At 47.1% G+C, this 23,510-nt stretch overlaps 1 protein-coding gene across 1 annotated transcript; it reads left to right on the forward strand.

Annotated features, from left to right (window-relative positions):
- Window positions 1–15,293: 15,293 nt before the first annotated feature.
- On the forward strand, window positions 15,294–22,902 carry LOC137149561 (relaxin-3-like). Its single transcript, XM_067543076.1, has 2 exons — window positions 15,294–15,627; window positions 22,194–22,902. The coding sequence occupies exons 1-2, from the start codon at window positions 15,402–15,404 to the stop codon at window positions 22,559–22,561; spliced, it is 594 nt and encodes a 197-aa protein (XP_067399177.1). The 5' UTR covers window positions 15,294–15,401; the 3' UTR covers window positions 22,562–22,902.
- Window positions 22,903–23,510: the final 608 nt, after the last annotated feature.

Here is a 23,510-nt window from a genome sequence, read left to right on the forward strand (position 1 = left end):
AAGGGTTCACTTTTAAATCCCTGATGATGAAATAATTTAAAAATTTTTACCTACTTAGTTCCAACTTATTAGGCATGTGATCCTTTTTAGGACTATCTGAGGCAGCTAGCCAGTTGCCATATAATGATGTCTTAAATTCACTAGCCAACAAATCAGACATAAGAGCAGGAAGGTTGCTGGATCTCCTAAACAAATCATAGAATCATAGAACGGGAAGAGACCTCGAGAGGTCATCTAGTCCAGTCCTCTGCATCAGGGCAGGACTAAGTAATATCTAGACCATCCCTGACAGATGTTTGTCTAACCTGCTCTTAAAAATTTCCAATGATGGAGATTCCACAACCTCCTTAGCAAGTTATTCCAGTGATTAACCACTGACAATTAGGAAATTTTTCCTAGGCTATGCCTACACTGCCGCGGGAAGTCGACTTTGTTTAATTCGACTTTCAGCAGGCAATGTTTAGAAATCGCAGCAGAGTGTACATGCTATGGTGTTTGCGCTGGTCTCTTGCGTTTACACTAACCAGCTTTAATTTGAATTAGAAAGCAGTGCAATGTGGGTAGCTATCCCACAGTGCGATTAGCCACGGTGGCTGTTGGGATGAGTGTCTTTGTCCCAGGATGCGACACTGCTCCCCTTCCCCCCCCCCCCAAACAAACAGGAAAAGTATTTTTGTGCCATTTTTTTACTCCCTGTGCTCGCCATTGCTGCAGAGACATGGAGCCAGCTCAACTCCACACTATAATTGTGAGCGTGACAAATACATTGTGACTTATCATTGATTATTTTAGAAATAGAGCAAGATGCTGAAGCAGAGACAACACTGAGGCTGTCTTGCTTCAAGCCATAGAGTAGAACAATTCTCGATTGCTGTAGGCTGTAACGTGTCATCTGCAGTCCATGGAGCGCAGGTTCTGGGGTAGGGAAACAAGCACAGACTTGTGGGACCACATAGTTATGCAGTTGTGAGATGATGATCACTGGCTGCAAAACTTTTGTATGCAAAAGGCAACTTTCTTCGAACTGTGCTCGGAGCTGGCACCATCCCTGAAGTGTGTGAACACTCGCTTGAGACAAGCTATGACAGTGGAGAAGAGCGTCACCATCACTCTCTGGAAGCTGGCAACCCCTGACTGTTACCACTCGGTTGGGAATCAATTCGGAGTCGGTAAATCTACAGTGAGCATAGCTATGACGCAGGTGTGCAGTGTGCTCAATAGACTTCTGCTACGAAGGGTAGTGACTTTGGGAAATGTGCAGGACATAGTGGAGGGGTTTGTCACGATGGGCTTCCCAAACTACGGGGGCAGCCATTGATGGGACGCACATCCCCATCTTAGCGCCTGCCCACCTAGCGACCGAGTACATAAACCACCAGGGGTACTTTTCCACGGTCCTGCAGGGGCTTGTGGATCACATGGGTCATTTCACAGACATCTATGTGGGGTGGCCTGGGAAGATGCATGACGCTCGTGTATTTCGTAACTCTGGGCTGTTCTCTAAGATGCAGGCAGGCACTTTCTTCCCTGACCAAAAAATTCACATCAGGGGGTGTGAAAATGCCAATAGTGACCCTTGCTCCCTTGGCTAATGAAGCCGTACACCATTCACCTTGACAGTGACAAGGAGTGTTTTAATAAGAGGTTAAGCAGTTACAAATGGTTGTAGAATGTGCCTTTGAGTGTTTAAAGGGTAGATGGAGGAGTCTCCTCACTAGGCTGGACAACAGTGAGAAGTACCTCCCTTCTGTGATATCTGCTTGCTGTGTTCGTCATAATGTGGGTGAAGCAAAGGGGGAAAGGTTCCCCCAGGGTTGGGCTGTGGAGGCAGAAAGACTGGCTGCCAATTATGAGCAGCCAGATGCCAGCACTACGCTGAGTGCTAACTGTGGAGCACTTTAGGGAAGCTTTGAAAACCAGGTTCTCTCTTCGAGTGATTGCTCATATGCATTCCAATTTAGGTGTGTGCGCGCCCCGTGCACAGATTCCCGGAACCTTTTTGCCTTAGCCTGCCCGCAGGGCCAGCTCAGGCGCCCCCTGGAGTGCCGCGCTCATGTCGCGGTATAAAGGGCACTGCTGGCCACGCGGGTCCTCAGTTCCTTCTTTCCGCCTCTGATGGTTGCTGGAACTTCTGCCCTTGCTAGTGCAAGCAGCAGTCCTTAGCCTTTATCTACTTTAGCTTCGAGCTTCAGTATTGTTATTTAGATTTAGTTAATTCGTTGACACTCCAATTTGAAGTTGCTTGCCCTTAGGGGCTTGCAAGTCAGAAACCATGCCAGGCTCGGCTGGTTTCAAGAGCTGTTCAATCTGCTCCAAGCAATTTGTGGTGAGTGACCCTCATGACCGCTGCCTCCGGTGCCTCGGAGAGCAGCACCGCAAAGAAAAGTGCAAGATTTGCAAGTCCTTCAAGCCCCGCACCCAAAAAGAAAGGGAAGCCAGGCTGAAGGTCTTGCTCATGGAGTCGGCGCTCCGTCCGGCTTCAGAGCCATCAAGATCACTGGCACCGAGCGGACGCTCGGTGCAGAGCGCACCGCCGGCACCCACAGCGGCACTGAAGGCCTCGGTGCCGAAGAAAGCCAAGCGGTCCGGCACCGCCTCCATGGACTCCTCCCTGCGACCACACACGCAAGGAGAGCCTCAGGAGACACCCCAGCCACGTGCCGTAGAGGTTCCTCCGGCACCGGTGTCTCCCCGCAGGGAGCCTCCCCCGACTCCTGGAAGTGGGGGAGCGCCCCTGCAAGGGCCGTCGACGCCGGAGGCGTTCGTCGCGGCAAAGGCTCTCTTAGCTTTGCCAACGCCTCCGTCCCCCCCTCGGCCGAGGGGTGCGGGACTAGCGTCCTGGGGCAAACCCGCGCTGGGTAGCCCCGGTGGGTAGAGGAAACATCGCTCCCCATCCTCACCCAGACGGCCACGGAGGGTGGAGAGTGCATCCCCTCCGGGCTCCGACTCTAAGTCGTCGAGCGCCTCGGCACCACGGCACCGGGGGCGGTCAGGAGGCACCAAGAGCCAGCGCAGGAGCGCTAGTGAGGACTCAGACGCCTCCTACAGCTCGGGCTCGAGCTCTTCGGTACGGGGCAGGTCAAGGCACCGATCACTGAGTGGTGCCCATCCTGAGGCCCTCTTAACCCAGACAGCAGCGGCACCGTCTCCGCCGGCACCGACTGCGGCGCAGACCATGCCGGCACCGGTGGCGATGCCAGCCTCATTGACGGCGTCTTACGTCTCCGTTCCGTGGTCTACTTTAATGGGCCAGGCCATGGTACCTCCGGGACTGCCGGCACCGGGGGGAGCGGTACCGTCGATACCACCGTACCCACCGGCACAGATGTATGCGGCCTACACGGCACCGGGGCTTCCGACTTTGGCACCGCTGACTTCGGCACCGTGTAAACCGGTGCGTTCCCGTTCGACTTCACCGGCACACAGCAAGTCAAGCCGCCGCTCTCAGCCCCGTAGTGGGAAGCGCCGCTTCAAACGGTCGGGTCGCCGGCGCAGGAGGTCCACTAGCTCCTCCAGCCGTTCCTCTTCGAGGGGTCATCGTAGACGTCGGCACCGATCCTACTATTCGTCCCAGAGCCGTTCCCCGCCGAGAGGTCGCAAGAGACGATCGGGGGGTTCCTCTCATAAGAGACAGTACGGGGACACCCAGCAGCCACCTATGCCAGGGTGGCCGCAGGGACCGTGGCAATGGCCATATTGGGGACCTTGGTCTGCTCAGCTGGGTCAGGCCGCTGAGTCACTCCACTCTGGGGTGGCACAGCCCCCGCCTCCTCCTGCACAGCTGGCTCCTCAACCCCCCTCTGATAGGGCGTCAGACCCAGAGGAAGATCCCTCTACAGGCCCTGTTCCCTTAGCCTCCTCTTCATCGCCTGACGAAGGGACGTCCAGGGATCATAGGGCGCCCCTGTTTGATTTCTGGGCACATCAAGACCTCCTTAAGCGGGTAGCCTCCAATTTGGGGATACCGCTCAAGGAAATGTCAGAGGAGGAGGACCCCCTCTTCGGGCCTTCGGGCTCCTCAGGCCCCTCCCGGGTGGCCCTTCCGGTACACGAGAGGGTCATGAAAATTGTGAAGGCACTTTGGCAAACGCCCTCCTCTGTTCCCCCAACATCGAAGGGAACAGAGAGAAAATATTATGTGCCTAAGGAAAATTTTGAGTTCCTGTACAATCATCCCCTCCCAGGAACCCTAGTGGTGGATGCGGCGAACCAAAGAGACCGCCGGGGGGGGTCAAGGCAGTACCCCCAAGGATAAGGAGGGGAGGAAATTAGATCTCTTTGGCCGCAAAGTTTATTCCACGGCGGCTCTACAATTAAGAGTGGCAAACCATCAGGCCCTCTTAGGAAGATATAATCAGAACCTATGGGGTTCGATGCAGCGCCTGATTTCAGCGCTTCTGGCTGATCAGGCGGCTGACCTGGCCACACTGGCTCAGGAAGGGGAGACGGTGGCCCGAGCGGCACTGCAATCTGCCAGCGACGCGGCAGATACCGCGGGCAGGGCAATGGCCTCCGCCATAGTAATGCGCCGATGTTCCTGGCTGCAGGCTTCAGGGTTGTCGGTTGAGGTCCAGCAGGCTATCCAAGACCTCCCATTTGAAGGTTCCGCACTCTTCTCTGAGAGGACGGACGAAAAATTACATGCCCTGAAAGATTCAAGGGCCACCCTGAGGTCGCTAGGGTTATACACCCCACAGGCATCGAGATGCCAGTCTTGCCCACAGCCGCAAAGGCAGCCACCTCCCCCGCCAAGACAGGCCCCCAGGGCTACTCAGCAGAGACGGGGAAGGGAGCGCTTCGGTGCCCCAACCGCCGTGGTCGGCAGGGCTCCTCTGCGCAGGCGCAGCATGGCGCAAAAACCGGGAGTGGAAACGGTAATAAACGTTTTTGACGGTGGCTGTGAGGGTGGCACTCTTCCTTTTCCCCGGGAGCTTGACCCACCCTTTCGAAATAGGCTTCGGCCTTATTATCAGGCTTGGGAGTCCATTACTTCGGATCGTTGGGTCCCAGGGGTGGTCCTTAAGGGTTACGCCCTTCAGCTTACAGCTCGTCCCCCGGACTCCCCGCCCATTACAGCCCCTTTGAGAGATCCTGTGAATAAACAGCTTCTCATTCAAGAGGCACGTTCACTCCTGAACCTAGGTGCCATTGAGGAGGTCCCAGAGTCAGAGAAAGGAAAGGGGTTCTATTCCAGATATTTCTTGATCCCCAAGGCCAAGGGCGGCCTAGGACCGATCCTGGACCTCCGCCGTCTGAATAGATATATCAGACGTATCACGTTCCGTATGGTGTCCCTAGCCTCCATAATTCCGGCACTAGACCCAGGGGATTGGTATGCGGCCCTGGACCTAAAGGACGCCTACTTTCATATCTCCATTTTGCCAAGGCATAGGAGATTCTTGAGATTCATGATTGAAGGAGGCCACTATCAATTTACGGCCCTCCCGTTTGGTCTATCGTCAGCCCCGAGAGTCTTTACAAAGTGCATGGCTGTAGTGGCGGCCTACTTACGCCGTAAGGGAGTACAGCTCTTCCCATACCTGGATGACTGGCTCATTAAGGGCAGATCCAGGTCTCAGGTGCAAGACGGCCTGGAGTTGGTCTGCACCACATGCACCAGACTGGGGCTTGTCATCAATGAACTGAAATCCACGCTTACCCCAGTACAGCGCATTGACTTTATCGGAGCCACGCTTGATGCGCTTCAGGCTAGAGCTTTCCTGCCTCGATCGCGCTTCGAGATAATGGGTTCCATCATTGCAGAGTTGCATAGGTCCCCCATGACGACAGCTAGGCGCTGCCTACAGCTGTTGGGACATATGGCAGCCTCCACCTATGTAGTAAGGCTAGCTCGCCTCAAGCTAAGACCCTTGCAGGCCTGGTTAGCTTCAGTCTATGTTCCCTCCACACATGTACTGACAAAGGTGGTCATGATTCCCCCACAGGTGCTGTCCTCCCTTCGTTGGTGGATGATCCCGAGGGAGGTGCTCAAAGGAGTCCCATTCAGAGATCCGGCTCCGTCAGTAACCTTATCACAGATGCCTCGGATGTGGGGTGGGGAGCTCACATCAGCGGCAATCTGGGTACCCAAGGGATATGGTCACCGATGGAGAAAGCCCTACACATCAATGTCCGAGAGCTAAGGGCAGTCCGTTTGGCCTGCAAAACCTTCCTCAGATTCCTGAAGGGCAGGGCAGTACGGATCCTCACAGACAATACAGCGGCCATGTTCTATATGAACAGGCAAGGGGGAGCGCGTTCTTCGGCCCTATGCCGGGAAGCCACGTGTCTTTGGGAGTTTGCAGTGAGACACGATTTTCATTTGTTTGCCTATCACCTCCCGGGGAGCAAGAACGACGAGGCGGACTGCCTCAGTCGGTCGTTCTCCCCCAGGCACGAGTGGTCGCTGCACCAGGAGGTGGCAGCTTTAATCTTCCAAAGGTGGGGTGTTCCCCAACTGGACCTGTTCGCGTCGTTGCTGAACAGGAAATGTCCCAATTACTGCTCACTCCGAGGTCGAGAGCCAGACTCCCTTTCCAACGCGTTCCTACTGGAGTGGGGAGGGGCCCTGATGTATGCGTTTCCTCCCATTCCGCTCATCCCTCAGGTCCTCCTCAAAGTCAAGAGGGACAAAGCGAATGTCATATTGATTGCCCCAGCGTGGCCGAGGCAGTACTGGTACAGTACACTGCTTCACCTATCTATCGCCACTCCAATTACACTCCCCCGGCGATACGACCTGCTCTCCCAGGACCAGGGGCGCCTGTTGCACCCGGACCTGGATTCCCTCCATCTAACAGCCTGGAGGCTCTCTGGTTGACGGAAAGTGAAAAAGCTTGTTCATTGCAGGTCCAGCAGATTCTGCTTGGTAGCAGAAAACCCTCCACTCAGGTTACATACCGGGCTAAGTGGAGGCGTTTTACGGGGTGGGCAGAGGCTAAAGGTATCGCACCAGTCTGCTCACCTATACAAGTAATCCTGGAGTATCTCCTATATCTAAAATCTCAGGGATTAGCCCTGGCATCCCTAAAGGTTCACCTGGCAGCCATTTCGGCTTTTCACCAGCCGCTGCAAGGGAGGTCACTATTTTCCCACCCCATGTCGGTTAGATTCTTGAAAGGGGTGGAGAGAATGTTTCCCCAGGTGTGAGACCCTATCCCGGGACTTGAACCTGGTCCTCACCATGCTCACAGGACCTCCCTTTGAGCCCATGGCCACATGCTCCCTGTTACTCCTCTCCTGGAAAGTAGCATTCTTGGTGGCCATCACTTCAGCTAGAAGGGTCTCGGAGATAAGAGCTCTTACTTCGGAGCCCCCCATACGGTCTTTTACAAAGATAAGGTTAGGTTAAGGCCTCAACCAGCCTTCCTCCCTAAGGTGGTATCCCAATTCCACTTTAACCAAGACATTTTCCTCCCTGTGTTCTTCCCAAAACCCCACAGGTCGGAAGAGGAGCGGAGATGGCATTCACTGGATGTCAGGAGGGCACTGGCTCACTACCTGGAGAGGACCAGACCCTTTCGTAAATCGTCACAGCTGTTCGTAGCAGTGGCAGACAGGATGAAGGGCTCTCCCGTCTCCGCCCAGCGAATCTCTTCTTGGATCACGTCTTGCATTAAGGCGTGTTATGAGCAAGCGAAAGTGCCTTTACCAGGAATGGTGACAGCACATTCGACTAGGGCTCAGGCCTCTTCGGCAGCCTTTCTAGAGAACATGCCACTGCAGGACATCTGCAGGGCTGCCACCTGGTCATCAGTTCATACCTTTACGACCCATTATGCCATTGTCCAACAGGCTAGAGACGACGCAGCTGTTGGCAGAGCCGTATTGAGTAGAGCTGCTCGTCAGTGACTCCTACCTGCCTCCATGGGTATGGCTACTCAAGCACCTAAATTGGAATGCATATGAGCAATCACTCGAAGAGAGAAAACAAGGTTACTTACCAGTAACTGTTGTTCTTCGAGATGTGTTGCTCATATCCATTCCAAACCCACCCCCGTCCCCGCTGTCAGAGTCAGCAGAAAGAAGGGACTGGGGACCCGCGTGGCCAGCAGTGCCCTTTATACCGCGACATGAGCGCGGCACTCCAGGGGGCGCCTGAGCTGGCCCTGCGGGCAGGCTAAGGCAAAAAGGTTCCGGGAATCTGTGCACAGGGCGCGCACACACCTAAATTAGAATGGATATGAGCAACACATCTCGAAGAACAACAGTTACTGGTAAGTAACCTTGTTTTCTGCAATGAGATGCAGGACTGATTTCTGTTCCTGTATGTTGTTTGCCTTTGATGATCCCCCCTCCACCCACCCCTCTTTGATATCTGTGCCCGACAAATCCCTCCTGAACAAGATATGATTTAATAAAGAAACATTTTGGAATGATGCAAAACTTTATTTCTTAACATTCAAGTCATGGGGGAAGGGGGAGGGGGAGTTCATTCACTGTCTCAAGGGGTAGGTTGGGAGCTTGCTGGCCAGCAGTCAGCGTGGCCACCTCACCTTTCTGCTCGCCTCCACGGGGGGTAGGGGAGAGCACATACTGCAGCTTGGACAAGCTTCTCTGAGACCTCTTGGGGGCTGAGGGGGCGGCAAAGCCCTTGGTTGAGGAGCATTATGGAGGGGCTGCAGCGGGATTCTGTCCTGCCTTTGCTTCTCCTGAAGCTCCACAAGCTGCCAGAGCATGGCTGCCTTGTCCCGCATGATTCACAGCATTTCCTGCGTGATACTGCGATCATGCTCCATCATTTCTCAGCAACTCTCCCTGTCCATGTCTATATTCTGTGACAAGGTCAGCCACCTCGCTCTTTGCTGTGGTTCGGTGGCTGCTGAGGCATTCATGAGCTCCGCAAACATGTCATCTCAGCTTTTTTTTTCCTTTCCTCTCTCATCTGAGACAGTCTTTCCACAGCATTTCTTAAGGGTCCGTCCAGTGCCGAGGAGTCTACAGAATGAAAGAAAAATAATAAGGTAGCATAGTGAAGAAAATTATATAAATGTAACAATTTAGATAATGAGCCTATGACACAATGTAGCAAAGGATGGCGGGGAAATTGCTGCTTGTATTTTAAACCAAGACAGAGAGGAACTGCAGATACCATGGGGGGTGGGGAGGCTACGCTTAAAACACAGATTTGCTGGACGCAGTGGGGTACCAGCAGTGTTCCGCCATGATGCTGGCTACCTTGATTGCAGCGAAGAATCCTACCGTGGCGGGAGGAACAAGGTAGCCCTTCCCAGAAAAGTTTTTCAAAGGATAACAGATTACATACATTAAATTTTTCATGAGATATCAACTGATAATAAACGTAGCATTTCTCATCACATAAATCAGCTGTTCCTTGGTTAAACACACAGTACAGGCACCAAAATGCCTGAAATGCATTTTAAGCCCCTCACACCCAATGTAAAAGGACAGAAATGCTAATAAGGAAAAAAACTCACCAGATGTGCCTTCCAAGGGCTCATTTGTGCTGTTCTGTGTGCTGCTGGACTGCTCAGAGGTCAGGAATAAGTCCTGACTTTCTGGGAGAATGGACACCCCGTTCTCCTGCACCATGCTCTCCTCCGCTTCCTCCTCGTCCACAGAGTCCTCATCATTGATCATGGACTGTGAACTAGCGGAGGTATCAATGCTGTGGGGAGGCACCATGGTGGGATCGCCACCGAAAATTGTGTGTACCTCATCATAGAACCAGCATTTTTTGTGCAAGGAGCCAGAATGGCTGTTAACTTCTGTGGCTTTCTGATACGACTGGCGCAGCTCCTTGATCTTCACGTGGCACTGCGGAGCATCCCTCTTGTGTCCCTTCTCCAGCATGCCCTCTGATATCTTCCCATAAATGTCCAAATTCCTTTTGCTGGCTCTGAGCTGAGCCAGAACGGACTCCTCACCCCACAGCCCATGAGATCTAAGACCTCTGGTCAACTCCATGCCGGAGTGCATTTGGGCTTTGCCGTAGCCAAGCGGAGAACAGTGACAAAGCTCTCTCCAGGCTGGCAGCACAGGAAATGAAAATTCAAATCTTCCCCAGGCTTGAGGGGAGGGGACTTTTCCTGCTAGTGTGACCACTGAGCAGCACAGCGCGACTGTCCAGAGCGGTCAAAATGGGGCATTGTGGGTTACATTCCAGAGGTCAATTAATTTGATTTAAGTTCCGTTGTGTCTACACTGACACTAAATTGATGTAACAAATTCAAATTAGGCACTACGCCACTTGCAGAGGTGGTCTTATTAAGTCGATTTTTACAGGCACCTTAATTTGAATTAACAGTAGTGCCAGTGTAGACGCGGGTGTAATTAAATTGACTTAAGTGACTTTAAGTCAACCTAAGTTGCCAGTGTACACCAGGCCCTAATGTCCAACCTAATGGCCCTTGCTGCAGTTTAAGCCCATTGTTTCTTGTCCTGTCATCAGAGGTTAAGAAGAACAATTTTTCTCCCTCTTCCTTGTAAAAACCTTTTATGTACTTGAAAGCTGTTATCATGTCCCCTCTCAGTCTTCTCAACTACAGGCTAAACAAATCCAGTTCTTTCAGTCTTGCCTCATAGGTCATCTAAAGGTTTTCTAGACCTTTAATCATTTTTGTTGCTCTTCTCTGGATTTTCTCCAATTTGTCTACATCTTTCCTGAAATGTGGCACCCACAACTGGACACAATACTCCAGTTGAGGCCTAATCAGCACGGAGTAGAGTGGAAGAATTACTATTCATGACTTACTTACCACACTCCTGCTAATACATCCCAGGATCATGTTAGCTTTTTTTTTTGCAACAGCTCATATTTAGCTCATATTTAGCTTGTGGTCCACTATGACCCTCTGCAGTATTCCTTTCTAGGCAGTCATTTCCCATTTTGTGTACCCAAATGTACCCAAACTAGTAGGGCTTGCTTCCTCTCCCCCTTTATGATTAATTATTTGTATTGCACTTGCACCCAGACCCCAACCTGGATTGGGGCCCTATTATGTTGCGTACTGTAGAAACACAAAATAAGACTATTCTTGCCCCCAATGAGCTTATAGTATAAACGGAGGCAAAATGTGACAGGTGAGTGTGGAACACAAGGAGTTGTAAGGTCTGAGGCCTTGTTCTTTGGCTAAGCAGTAGCAGTCATATTAGGACCGCAGGAGCCATGAGCCAGGAAGCCGAGAGTCTCATCTTCACATTCTTTCTAATTACATCAAGGCAATGTAATGTTGAGCTGTTAAGAAGGTGCCACTGTCCTAATAGTACCTACCACCACCAGATAAAGAAACAGATCTCAAGCTGTTTAAAGGAAATTTTGTTTGATAGCATTCTGGCAAGCAAGGAATCACTGAACAGTTGTGGTTGTAAAATTTACACTTTTTATTATTTTGTCTTTACGGTTCTTTCTTCTATCGTTTATCTGAATGAGTTCTGTCTGGTTCTTCGATTGTTTCTGTTTGTTGCATAATTAATTGTGCAATATTTAAATCAGCTAAGGTGGTGGGCTCTGAATAGTTAAAGAACTGTTTCATAATGGGCTAGAATTGGTGTTTTGTAGTACTTTAGTTTAAAATGATTGGTTAAGGTATAGCTAAGCAGGATCCATATTTTAATTATATAAATTGAGGTCCAAAAGGAACTTCTTTGGAACCTAACTCCAAAACATAGCCCAAGACCAGAACTGCCAGTCCTCAACACCTGCCAACCATATTGTGCAGAAGCTGGAGTCCACAGATTATCTGGTCAACAGAAGAAGTTTGTCTGCTTAGTGGGAGTGATGAGCATTGTATGTTTAGCATGTATCCTCTGTTTTGGTAATTGTTAATAAATAGAGGCTAAGGATGTTACTGTGAAAGGTTCTTTCACTGGTAAAAGGCCCTGCAATCCTGCAGAAAAATACACCCAGAGCCCAACAAATTGGGAAAGGATGGGTACTTAAACTAACCAGGTTACACCATAAGCCCTACAAATTGAGAATGGGTGACCCTGATTCCTAGAATGTGAATTGGGTCAGGGTAGGTGCCTCTCCCTCAGAGCCCTACAGATTGAGATAAGGGGGAGTGCCCTAGAGTGTGCGGGTAACAGAGTTGGGTGGAGAGAGAAGACGACGGCTTTTATATTCAGTCATTTTGTCCTGTTTCTTCTTGTGCCTTTTTATAAGTGGTATTTCTTCTTAGAGTGATGATCCCTATTGTATTCCACTGAGGGTTATGCGTGCACACCATCTGCCCAGAATCAGAAAATTTGATTTAGGAACCTGGGGCTAGATCAGAGGGAACTAGGAAGCAGGGCAGTGCTAGCCCATTGGGGGCCCTCAGCAAGAATATTTCTCCCCCCCAACACATAATAATTAAGAGAGGGACCCACTGAGCTGCTTGGGGCCCTAAGCAATTGCTTAGTTTGCTTATGCCTAGCACCTGCTCTGTCAGAAGGCAGGATTTATAGATTATAAAACCCACAAAAGAAGCCATACATTCTTGAGTGGTGAGATTTCCCCACCCCCATGGATATCAATATGTCACCTTCTAGAGTGTGGTCTGAGATGGTCCTGTACAAGTCAGATTTGGTATCACAAAGATTGATCAATTGGGCAAGTGGTAGAGAGAACTTTCAGCAATGCCCAAAGCTACAAAACTCCTTACTAGCAGAGATCAGACTGAGCCCAACTTGATTCATGCCTCCGACGCTTCTTCATGAAGGCACTCCCCAAATAATGAAGTGGTAGAAAACTCTAGCAGCAGTCTGAAAGGGGAGGCATGAGAATTTCAGTCCTATTCTGGCCAAAATTTATCATTCATAATCTTGTAATACTGCCTATGTAGTCTGGGATTATGGGAATTCTAGATAACATCACCCCATTAAACTTGCATGAGTCAAGATGCAAGTGTTAGAACATATTTGCAAATTTGGTGAGATTACGGTAAAAAAAAATCACCTACATTCAAATAGGAATATATTAATCAGTGTATCCAGCATCTCATATGCTGATTTGACTGACTAAAATAAGCTTTGACTACTTTTTAACTTCTATTAGCCTTATAGAGACTGTACAGCAGCATCTTTTACTGGTGATGATTCATGAGCCAGTCAGAACACAGCTTGACTTTCAGATACCAGAGTGATTATTTTAGAGCTGGCATATCTTTACATGTAAACTGACTATTTGAAAGTTACTCTGAGATTAAACACTTGACCCCACAAGTTGTTTTTATATTCACTTTCTTGTTTTCATGGATTTTAGTTGGACTTGACAGATTTATGGCAGTGTCCAACGCAGAGGGAGCGAGATGTGCGTGGAGGAGAGCAGGGCCTTTTCCTAACTGTTACCCACACTATTGGCTGTTGCCCAGTGGTATCATATTAACTTTTTCTTCTTATCTCACTGGTTACTGAACATTTTTACTTTGTCAAATCTACTTCAGATCACCCCTCACCCCCTTTCTTCCTATTATGTTTGACATACTTTCCTGTGGAAAAAATATCAGGCAATTCCCCAATGCATAGATGTCTAACAGATATGGTGATGTTGTTGAAGTCAGAATTGAGGCTTTGTATTATGATGGGACACGGCTCTGTACATTTTAGAGGCATATGCAATCTGTGATTGAAAATGGTAAATGTGATGTTAGCAGTTAAAGAAAGCTCTACACTGGACATTTCCTAAATTTTAAAGATTGGTGTGGCTGGATATTTCTCTTAAGATGTTTAACAGACATTTTCTGTGGGGGAGTTTGTGCAAAGAAATAAGGACATTTACCTTACTTGATACTGTCTGATTTCATTAATTACATGCTCCTGCGAAAATGCACAACTGTTTAATGGTTGTGACAGGAACACATAGAAAGCACAATGAAAAAGACCAGCTGAAAATAATAAAAAGGGCAACATTAATTTGTGGCAGCTAGACGCTTCTATAACTAAGTAATTTAAAAAAAATAATTTTGGAATATAGTTAAAATCTCAACATAATTGCATTATAAAATGAGCTCCTTTTGTAAGCGATAGGTAAAGAGCTGCTTTCCACCCCCTATCCTGTCTTGATCCTTAAAAAATGTAATAAATGTGGGTAAGAAACAATTGAAAGGAAAGGGTTTCAGCTACGCCTACACGTCTAGAAAAAGTATGACGTTGGAAACAATATTTTGTTATTGTGTGCTCTTTACTAGTGAGTGTTTTTGTTGCAGAGTACACTCCACCATTAACTACACATGAGGGTTTTTTTTTTCTTAGTGAAATACAATTTAAAAGTCACGCCTGAGAGCAACTTCTAAAAAAAAAAAAAGAATTACTCATACGGGAGCACCATACTGATTATTTTCAGTCACATAACAGCCTACATGTCTTATGCTGAAACAATTTCACTACTGTCTATATAATGCTACTACAAATAATTGAACACAAAAGTATACTATTACTCTAATTTGTTAATGTTCAGTACCAATGTCAGCTACTGTTGTGTATAGATTTGTTTGAACAGCTTTCCTGCTGCTGATTAACACCTAGAGTGACTTTGCCTCCACTTTGAATTAAATTAATGGCACATTATTGACAGACAGGGGGTTATGCTTGCAGTATAAAATGGGGCTTTAAAGTTCCACAATTTAGATTACAATTTTTCTTTACAAAGCCCTAGTCAATATATATATATGCTTGTAGCCAATGGGGGTGCGGCTGATGCAAAAGTAACGATATTGAAATGTGACTGAAAGCACCATGCTGCCACTGAGAGAGGGTATTGGTTGAGCAGCATTAGTGTGATGTATTTATCAGTGTTAAGTTACTGTCAGCTCCAGCCCCTGTGCTCTTTATCGCTCTACCTTTCCCAGGGTTATGCACTTGCGTGCTGCCTGTGGGCACTGTACTCAATCCCAGGCCAAAGGGTAGGGTAAGCGGTAGTTTACAGCTGCAGCAGCGTGGCTGAGGCGGCGGAGCTGCGAGGGGCGCCCTAGGGGCGCAATTCTGGTTGCTGCAACACGACTAGCTCCTGCGGCATGCTCCAGCGGTAGCTCTGACACCACGGGACGGGAGCGGGGGGCGGCCCGCACAGGGCTAAACATCCCAAAGGACGTGCCTATGCAAAGGCGAGTGTGTGGAGGGACGGCGGTAGCCCAGGACACCTACAGTCAGAAAAAGTGTGTGTGGGGTGATCATGGGAGAGATGGGCACGAAGAGACAGACACCAACTTACTACGGCCAACTAGGCAGAGAGAAGAGAAGGAAGAGGAGGCGGTGGCGAGCCGAACTGTGTCCCCCTCCGCCTCCCGGGGCGGGGCGGGGCTGGTGAATCGGCGTCTGCTGCGCTCGGCGCTATAAATAAAGCGGGAGGCAGGCGGCCTACGACTGCGCCTGAGAGTGTGTGTGGCGCGCAGCACGAGCACGAGGCGGTGGGTAACCCTCGAGCGGGAGCGTGTTAGGGCGCGGTCGGGCCGCGTGCTGGGATGGGGCAGATGAGGCTGCGCTTGCTGTGCGCTGGGCTGCTCTTAGCGGGGCTGCCGGCGGAGCTCGGCGCGCAGAGTGCCCCGGCCGGAGCAGCGGCGCCCCGGGGCGGCGAGTATGGGCTGAAGCTGTGCGGCCGGGAGTTCATCCGCGCCGTGATCTTCACCTGCGGCGGGTCCCGCTGGAAGAGATTGTCCCTGCAGGCGGGGGAGCCGCTGCCTGGCGCTGGTGAGTGAGCGGGACCGGGGGCCTGGTCGGGGCAGCGCAATTGTGGGGAGGGCGGCGTGCGTCCTCCGCCCCCCACGCTGCAAACGGAGGGGGTGGCACGCAGGGCCCCTTTTAGGACCGGGCACAGCGCGGGGATCGTCTCACCGAGCCCGCCCAGCCTCGACCCGAAGTGAGCGGGCTAGTCCGCGCTCCATCGTACGGCCGCTGCCGCGGCTGCTGGAGGGAACAGCGGGGAGGAGGGCGGCTGGGGTCGGAACGGCTGCCACGGGCTTTTCAGCCTTCGAAAGCGAGAAGCGACGGCAGCGACACCCCTTCTCCGCCTGTGTCCTGCCAGGAAAGAGGAGGGAAGCGTCTAACTTCCTCTGCCCCTGGTTCTTGGGTTTCCTAGTGCTAATGCTGCGCCACTCTTCCCCGAGACCAGAGCGCAACGCACGCAGCCAAGGGAGGTAGGAGTTCTTGCCCTTGTGTGGGACCGCGGGCAAGGCATGTGCCGCTGTTGCGTAGCTATCAACGAGAGCGATTAGTGCCCCAGATCCTGGGATTGCTATGGCGGAAATTCATTAACATTCTAGTATGATTAGGTGCTACGATGGCCACCATAAGAGTATCTAAAAGGGACAAATACCTTCTTCCATTTAACAGCTCAGCTCTAGCCATCAGTGAAATTGGCAAGGTTCTCAATCAGTTGCTCTGAGAGCACAAGTTTAAAGAGCCGCAAGGGCCAAGGGAATTGATCTGTCTGTTCAAGAAGTTTCGCTGCCTTTCAACCAACACAGGGAAACAAAAGGCTGGTCTACACCTAGAACTTAGGGCAACTTAGCTCCATCGCTCAGGGGTGTGAAAAATTTACACCCCCTAAAAGATGTAGTTAACAGACACACTGAGGTTGACAGAAGAACTTTTCTGTTAACCTAGCTTCTGCCTCTCAAGGCAGTGGATTAACTATGACAGCAAATTTCAGTCCCTGTAGCAAGTTGTTTACACAGCTGTAGTGTCATAGCATCTGTAGTATAGGCAAGCACCCAGTCAGTGTTGTTGCTGCTTAGAATATAAACAAATGAAATTAACCAAATACTTGCCATGAGCACACACTTCAGAGAAAGCTCTACTACCTACCTCCTCTCCAGTCTTGAATACAGTGGATGGATTGCAGCTGATGCTACATGGACTGACTGCAGAGCAAGATCACCTAAAAAACCCCCCAAAACATGTTACTTCTACTTTGCAAATGATAGGACATGTTCAAATAAAAGCATCTACAAGTGAAACATGTTTAATCCATCATGCCAGAAAAAATGGCATCATGGCTACACTGTGCCATAAAAGGTGTATCTGCTTGAAGCTTAGACACTTGTACTGTTGTTCAAGACATGTTAAAATGGTTCCTATTATGGACTGAAATGTCAGAAATAGCAATTGACTCCAAAGCACTTCATAAGACTTCTGTATTATTCAACCTCTACTGTATATATTGCTTGTTAAAATGCAAAGCTAAAAATACTGTTGAACAAAGTACACATTTATGGCCATGTCTCTCTAGTTACATTCTTTCCTGGTATTTTTAACTTGTATTATAGCAGTGCCTAGAAGCCCCAGACATGGACCAATACCCCATTGTGCTAGGCACTGAACAAACATAACTCACAGACCGTCCCTGCTCCCAAAGAGTTTACAATGGTAGCTTTTTGATTATTAATTCAGCCAAGTGACTGTCATGAATACAGACAAATTGCTATAGCTCATAACTATTCATCAGTTTGATGCACACACAAAGGCATTATTTCTACCTGATACCTAGTTGATAATTTTAAAGCATTAATAAAACAATGTAAAAACCTATTACCATAATACTTGCCACAAATATGCTAATCAAGGTGTGCTGTGTTTGGCCACTGACTATTCTGAAAATCTGATTTTATCAAGTGCCTTTTGAAGCATAAAATACTCCTTCCTGAGCTCAAAAACTAAACAAACATTACTCCACTATCTTATGGTCTTCCCGGACTTCTTATTACAGCATTCTGCACTTCATAAAGAGAGAAGTTCCTTTTTCTCAAAAAAAACCCAACACTGATGACCTTACTGAAGTGAAAGGTGTAAGAGTAACAGGGTGAAAATGTCTGTTTGGGGAGCTGTTGAGTGGGAAAAGATGACTAGTAATATCGGACTTCTAGACTTTGTGGAGCTGAGAAATGGGAAGTGACTTGGAAAATGATCCCTTCTTTCAGTAGCACATTCTAGAACAAGTCATATTTGGCCCCATTCTTAATCAGCAGGATACAATTAACTCTTATGGACTTCAACAGGGGTTACTTGTGTTTTGCAGAGAAGAGAATTTGGGTGTCAGTCCACAAAGGGACTTGTATGTTGCAAGGCTGAGTATTACAATGCTTAACTTTTGGCCACTTAGCCACGTAGTGGAATCCTCAGATCCTGAGTTAGTCAATGCCTGGAAAAAGTTATGCACCTGGGAATGGGCTCTACAAAAGCCATCATGGTGGGGGGAGCCAAAGAGTAGCATGTGTCTGAAGCCCCATCATGTTTGAGCTAGAGGACGGTTTGCGGGATCCACAGCCAGAAACCCTATCCTGGTGTCAGGCGCCTAATCTATTTCTTGCAAGAACAGCGGCAATACACATCTAACTCCATGCAAAATAGTTAGGGGTGGAGGACTGAGAGAGGAGTAGGCCAACTCCTAGATGGGGGAGTTCCTGGTTCAATTTCCGGCTCTTGCTGATGAGGGATTTGAACAGAGGTCTTGGCTCGCACTTCTCACGGGGGTGCTCTAATCACTGTGCTCTGGAATATTCTGATGTGGCTTCCAATTTTTCCTGTTAATTATTTATACAAAGTGGAATGGCTTTAAGTATTAGACCGAAGAGAGTGAGAGTGAGAATGGATCAATAATCCAGTGATGAGTGCCTCCAGCACTAGAGTAAAAGCTAAGGGAGATCCACTCCTCTCCCCCGTCCCCTGATTTCCTCACCATTGTGTGGTGTTAGGTGTGCTTTGAGAACATCTACCTGACTGGGCCCTGCAGGTGAGATAGGGGGAGGACCCTGATGGGATTTAGGCATGCGACTGAGACAAGCATCTATCTAGAGGAAGAAACTTAAGTGCCATGGGGACTTTACAGTCACTTCCAGAATTAGGTGACAGCTGAGCAGAGCTGGTGAGTATCTCAGTGGTGCCTAAATTTTAGAGCTAGGTGCCTGAGTCCTTTTGTGGACCTAGGTTTTGGTCCCTATGTAGTCAGTCATTTAATCTTTTCCATTTCAGATATGATAGCTTCCTCATGTTTGAATTGTTTATGATTTGGTTACTTAGAGCTTCTCTTCATGAACATTTAATTTGCAGCAAGCTGGGGTATGAATCTGCCATGGACTAACTATCCATGTGAGCCTGATGACTTTCATTTCAAAGAGGACTGGAGTGAACTAAAACGGTTAAAATGTGTCAGCAGGGTCCATGTGGGACACTTGGTCCATAGCAGGCTAGTGCGAGGACTATTCATACCACTGCTCTTCTATTTATTGGGTTTTTAACTTATTCTGAAAGATTTTTTTAAATAAAATTGTCATGTAAAAGGGATTAATTGTAAATACTGGTTAAATAACAAAATTGTAGCTCGAAAAGATTTCATTTGGAGTATTACAACTTAAAGGATTTATTTACACTAGCCATTTAACATGTTAGTGTAAAAATCAGGACATTCATATACTCTGAACTAAAACCAGAATCAATAAAACAAGTGCTTAAATCGAAATACTGAAATTTCTAACAAACTGGGATGAAAGAGCATCTCTGCAAATGTGTGCTTGCAAGTATGATAAGAGCAGTGTCCTTGTCAAAAAGTTGTACAGACTTTGGTTGGTCAAAGCAATCGTCAAGCATCAAGTTTCTTCTTTATAGTAGGTACCTAATTCATTCTGCTATATTGAGGTATTCTTAATATATGATTTTCCTATCTATCTGAACAGCAGGATAGAAGTGGACATGTACTTTGTAAAGGCTGGAATGCTCAGGAAAATCAGATAATTTGATTTATCCTTGTGTTCTGAAATATAATCCAGGAGAAAGATCAAATCAAAGGAAAAGTTACTTTTGAGTTTAGATTTTTTTTTTTTTTTTTAAAGTGACAGCAGTACATGTATTAGGGCCATGTAGGAACCTTAAACCTATAACTATTTTATTTTCCTTACACTCTCCAGCTTTGATCTCTCTCTTAGAGGCACAACCAAGCTTTCAACAGTAAGTCATCTGCATTCAAGCCACATTAATTTCTGTAAGATAAAAATTTAGGTAGATCACAAGGGTTTGCCTCAAAAGTATGCCTTCTCACTCCAAACCTGGATGTCATTAGCGCATCCATCTAGTATTAGTGTCTCTGAATGGAACTGATCTTGTTGAACAGACTGCACCATGAGTGCATGGGCTCAGACCATTAATCCTGCAGTGTCCATGTGGACTTCTAGATTAATTCAATTATATGTCTGCCATAAGAGGTTTTGTCTTGCTCAGCACTTAATAGCTAACAGAAACTCCATATGTTTTCCAAAACCTCTGAAGAATAGTCATACTAACAGACATTATCAGTTGCTTGCAAGGACATAATAGTCAAGGAGAAGCTGTAGGTATGGTGCTTCCCCAGATACTGTGCTAAGTATGGTGGCTATGGTTCTATTCTGCACCTCTAAGAGGTACAGTAGAGAACCCTCAGCCCAGGAAAGTGGGATGGGCAGGCTGAGGTGACTGTCACTTTTGCACTTTGCTGCTCCTGGGGGTGGCTCCAGGGGCTGGAGCAGCCCTGAAGTCACTTAGCCATAGGGGCTTGTTTAAGTTATGGCAGCCGTCCTTCACTGCAACACAGTCTAGAAGAGCCCTGACATGCTTCTGACACCAGGGATTTGGGAGGGGTACTTATGTCTGTCTTATGCAGTCCATGTCCTGGGGGAATCCTTTGTCAGCTGGATTTTTAGGGCCCCATAATAGCACTCTATCCTTTTTAGCCCATGGAAGACAGCTGAAGCAGGAGTAAGAATCTTATTCAATACATGGTATCACTCAGTTCTGGCTGGGTATACTCACAAGTTTAAAAATTGTTTGTTGAAGTTCAGAGCACTTCAAGGCATGGGTGAAGTTTAAAAACAAATCTGTTCACTTGAGTGCAAAGCAGCATCTGGATTTTTTTTCTAAAGGACATTTGTTCAAATGGCTGGATTGATTTTGCTGAAACTCTAAAGAAAAAAGTTACGTAGGGACCCCAGAGTAGATAAGAGAAACTGCAGGATAAAAAGATTTTGCCTACCATAGAAGGAAGGGAAAACAGGGATTTCACATGGAATGGCTCTTTCAGTCTAGGTTGGTGGTGGTACTTGTGATATCCCCATACTGGCTGTGCTTACACTTAAACGGGAAAAACTTTACACTGATTGCATGAGTGCCTGTCTTGCTTTGTCCTTTTAGCCACTCACTCAAGTTCCCAAATTTTGGTCTGTGCAGAGCCAGTTGAGAGAAACGGAATAGATGGCAGGGAAAGATTAAACAAAAAACCAAAGCATTAGCTGAAAATACGTAATTTCCTACTGGTGTCCGCAAATAAAGGACAGTGGTTCATGCAATTAAGAATAAGAGATGGTAGTCAGTAAGAATTGAAGAGATGGTCCACACCACAGGAAGCTTGAGAACCCTTAGGATAGTGCTTCTCTTTGATAAAGCCATTTTGATATTTACACTCATCACATCTTACAATTATAGTTGTGTATATATATCATATTCTGTGTCTCTTGAAGCATCCCCCACATTGCTTAGTAGTGTAGTTAGGGAATTGAGTAACTAAATGACTTTGGAATGACATGAAGTTGGAAGACAGATGGAAATATGATGCCTGTGGATTCTCCATTAGTGGGGCATAAAAGTGTTGCAAAGGGCACTCACTCAGTTGGACTTGAGTTAAAGACCTTATCCCAGATGTTAAAAAAACCTCCTCTGGTACAACAAATTCTTGTAAACAGGACTCAGTGCTTGGGTGGCGATACAAAGTATTGTACTGGCTTTGCAAGCTCAAGACAGTCCAATTAACTGCACAACACACATTTACCTATAATAGGCAGAGTCTTAAGAGCACAGCTGTGGGCCTTCTCTCAGCCAGTCAATCCCTAGGAAATTGCCTGTATTTCTTAGCTGCTTGATTCTTGTTTATAGATGAATAGCACATAGGTGGTGGTTTCCTACCTAAGACTGCATGTAAACTGAATGGTATCCTTGTGGAAAAGGATGCCTTCTCAAATGTATTGCCTACAGCAGCTTATAGCAGTTATGCTAAACACGTTTATTATAAAAATAGCCAGATGTTTACAGCAATAGTTAAATAAAAATAACCCTGTCAGCCAGGGTAGTGGGAGTGCTGTTCTTGTTGTATTGTGTATAGAAAATGATTCCTTGCTTATTGTTAGCTGAATGATTTTGATGATTCTTCTAACCATGATCTTCCACTTATAGCAACACTACAGTTACACCTAATAATGTTGGAATTAAAATAAAAATAAGGAATTTTTTTAAAACAGATTCTGTTCAAGCCACCAGTAACAAAGAATTGGAGAACTTGAAGTTGCAGTCAGTCTTAGGTCCTGGATTGGAGCAGCAGCTGCAGAGAACCAGCCTACCACTTGGACAGCAGATGTTGAAGGATTGGTTTAGTTTGTATGATTATAATGAGTACATACCTATGTCAGATGACTTCAGTGAATATGTCCATCAGGTTGAGGATGCTGCCTGGAAGAAAAGAGGTGGAACAGGGATTGCCAATCCCATAGGGTCAAACAGTTTTCCTTGGGTCAAGTATCCCAGAAGAAAACGAGACTTCTCAGTGGGGGTGGCAGGAATGTGCTGCAAATGGGGCTGCACCAAAACGGAGATCAGTACACTATGCTGAGATTGAAATTGTATGTCTGCATTTATTTTATACATATGAACTCAATGTTGGTTGCAATGATGCTTGATCAAGTACTGCATGTAGGAAAGAAAATAGTCTCACTAACATGACAATTTTGTCTGCAAGAAGTTGTATATGTTACTATATTTCTTTTAAAAACCCACAAATTTATGGTCATTAATTTTGTTTTGCTGCAATAATTTTTCTAATTGTTTTAGTAAACCTTTACTTTATCTGTTTTAAGCCTTTGTCTTTAAAATTATGATCAGTTTCACACCACATCTTTGTAACACTCCAGAGAGAAACCTCAATGTTAATTAAAGTATATTACACTATATAAACGCTATAGAGTTTTTTTTCCCCCCCTTCCATTGGAAGCAATACTGAGGGAATCCTTGAAGGAGCTGAGACTTTAACCAATTCCAGCTAAAAGGGTGTTCTGTAACTAGAAACTAATTAAAGTCAATAAGGGGAGCTATTATCATTTGGTCTATCTCCCTCCATTTGCAGAATTATTTCCAAAATATCAAATTTTAAAACAAAATTTTCTCATTCAGTTTAAATTTTCCTATGACTTTTTTCCTACTTGCATTTCTCTGTACTGCCCTGAATAACTAATTTCTGGTTGAAGTGTTAATATCTCAAATACTCAATACAAGATAAGTCTAATCAGTTGTTGTTTAGCCATACTGTTAGACACTTAGTGCCCTTAATCTTTGTTCCTAATCATAGTTCTTCTGTGAACACCTTCCAGTTTATCTACAATTCTAGAATAGTGAAGTACTCAATTGTGTGCAATATTTCAAATGTTTTCCTGAATTACTAACTACTGTCTCATATGTCTTCCACTATTACTTTTCTCTTAATGGTAGTGGTGTCCAGATTTAGGGTTAGGCTGTAGCACTACACTTACATCCATAGAAGACTGTTTATGATTACTGTTTCTTTA

The sequence above is a fragment of the Emydura macquarii genome, unplaced genomic scaffold, assembly GCF_026122565.2.
Source record: "Emydura macquarii macquarii isolate MOO-44397 ecotype Brisbane River unplaced genomic scaffold, CSIRO-AGI_Emac_v2 contig_767, whole genome shotgun sequence".
NCBI classification, from domain to species: domain Eukaryota; kingdom Metazoa; phylum Chordata; order Testudines; family Chelidae; genus Emydura; species Emydura macquarii.

What these genes read in the sequence shown, in the direction of transcription:
- LOC137149561 (XM_067543076.1), top strand. Translation starts at nt 15,402, where the DNA reads ATGGGGCAGATGAGGCTGCGCTTGCTGTGCGCTGGGCTGCTCTTAGCG. An exon ending in GGAGCCGCTGCCTGGCGCTG is followed by an intron (nt 15,628 to 22,193) that starts GTGAGTGAGCGG and finishes TTTTTAAAACAG; the next exon opens with ATTCTGTTCAAGCCACCAGT.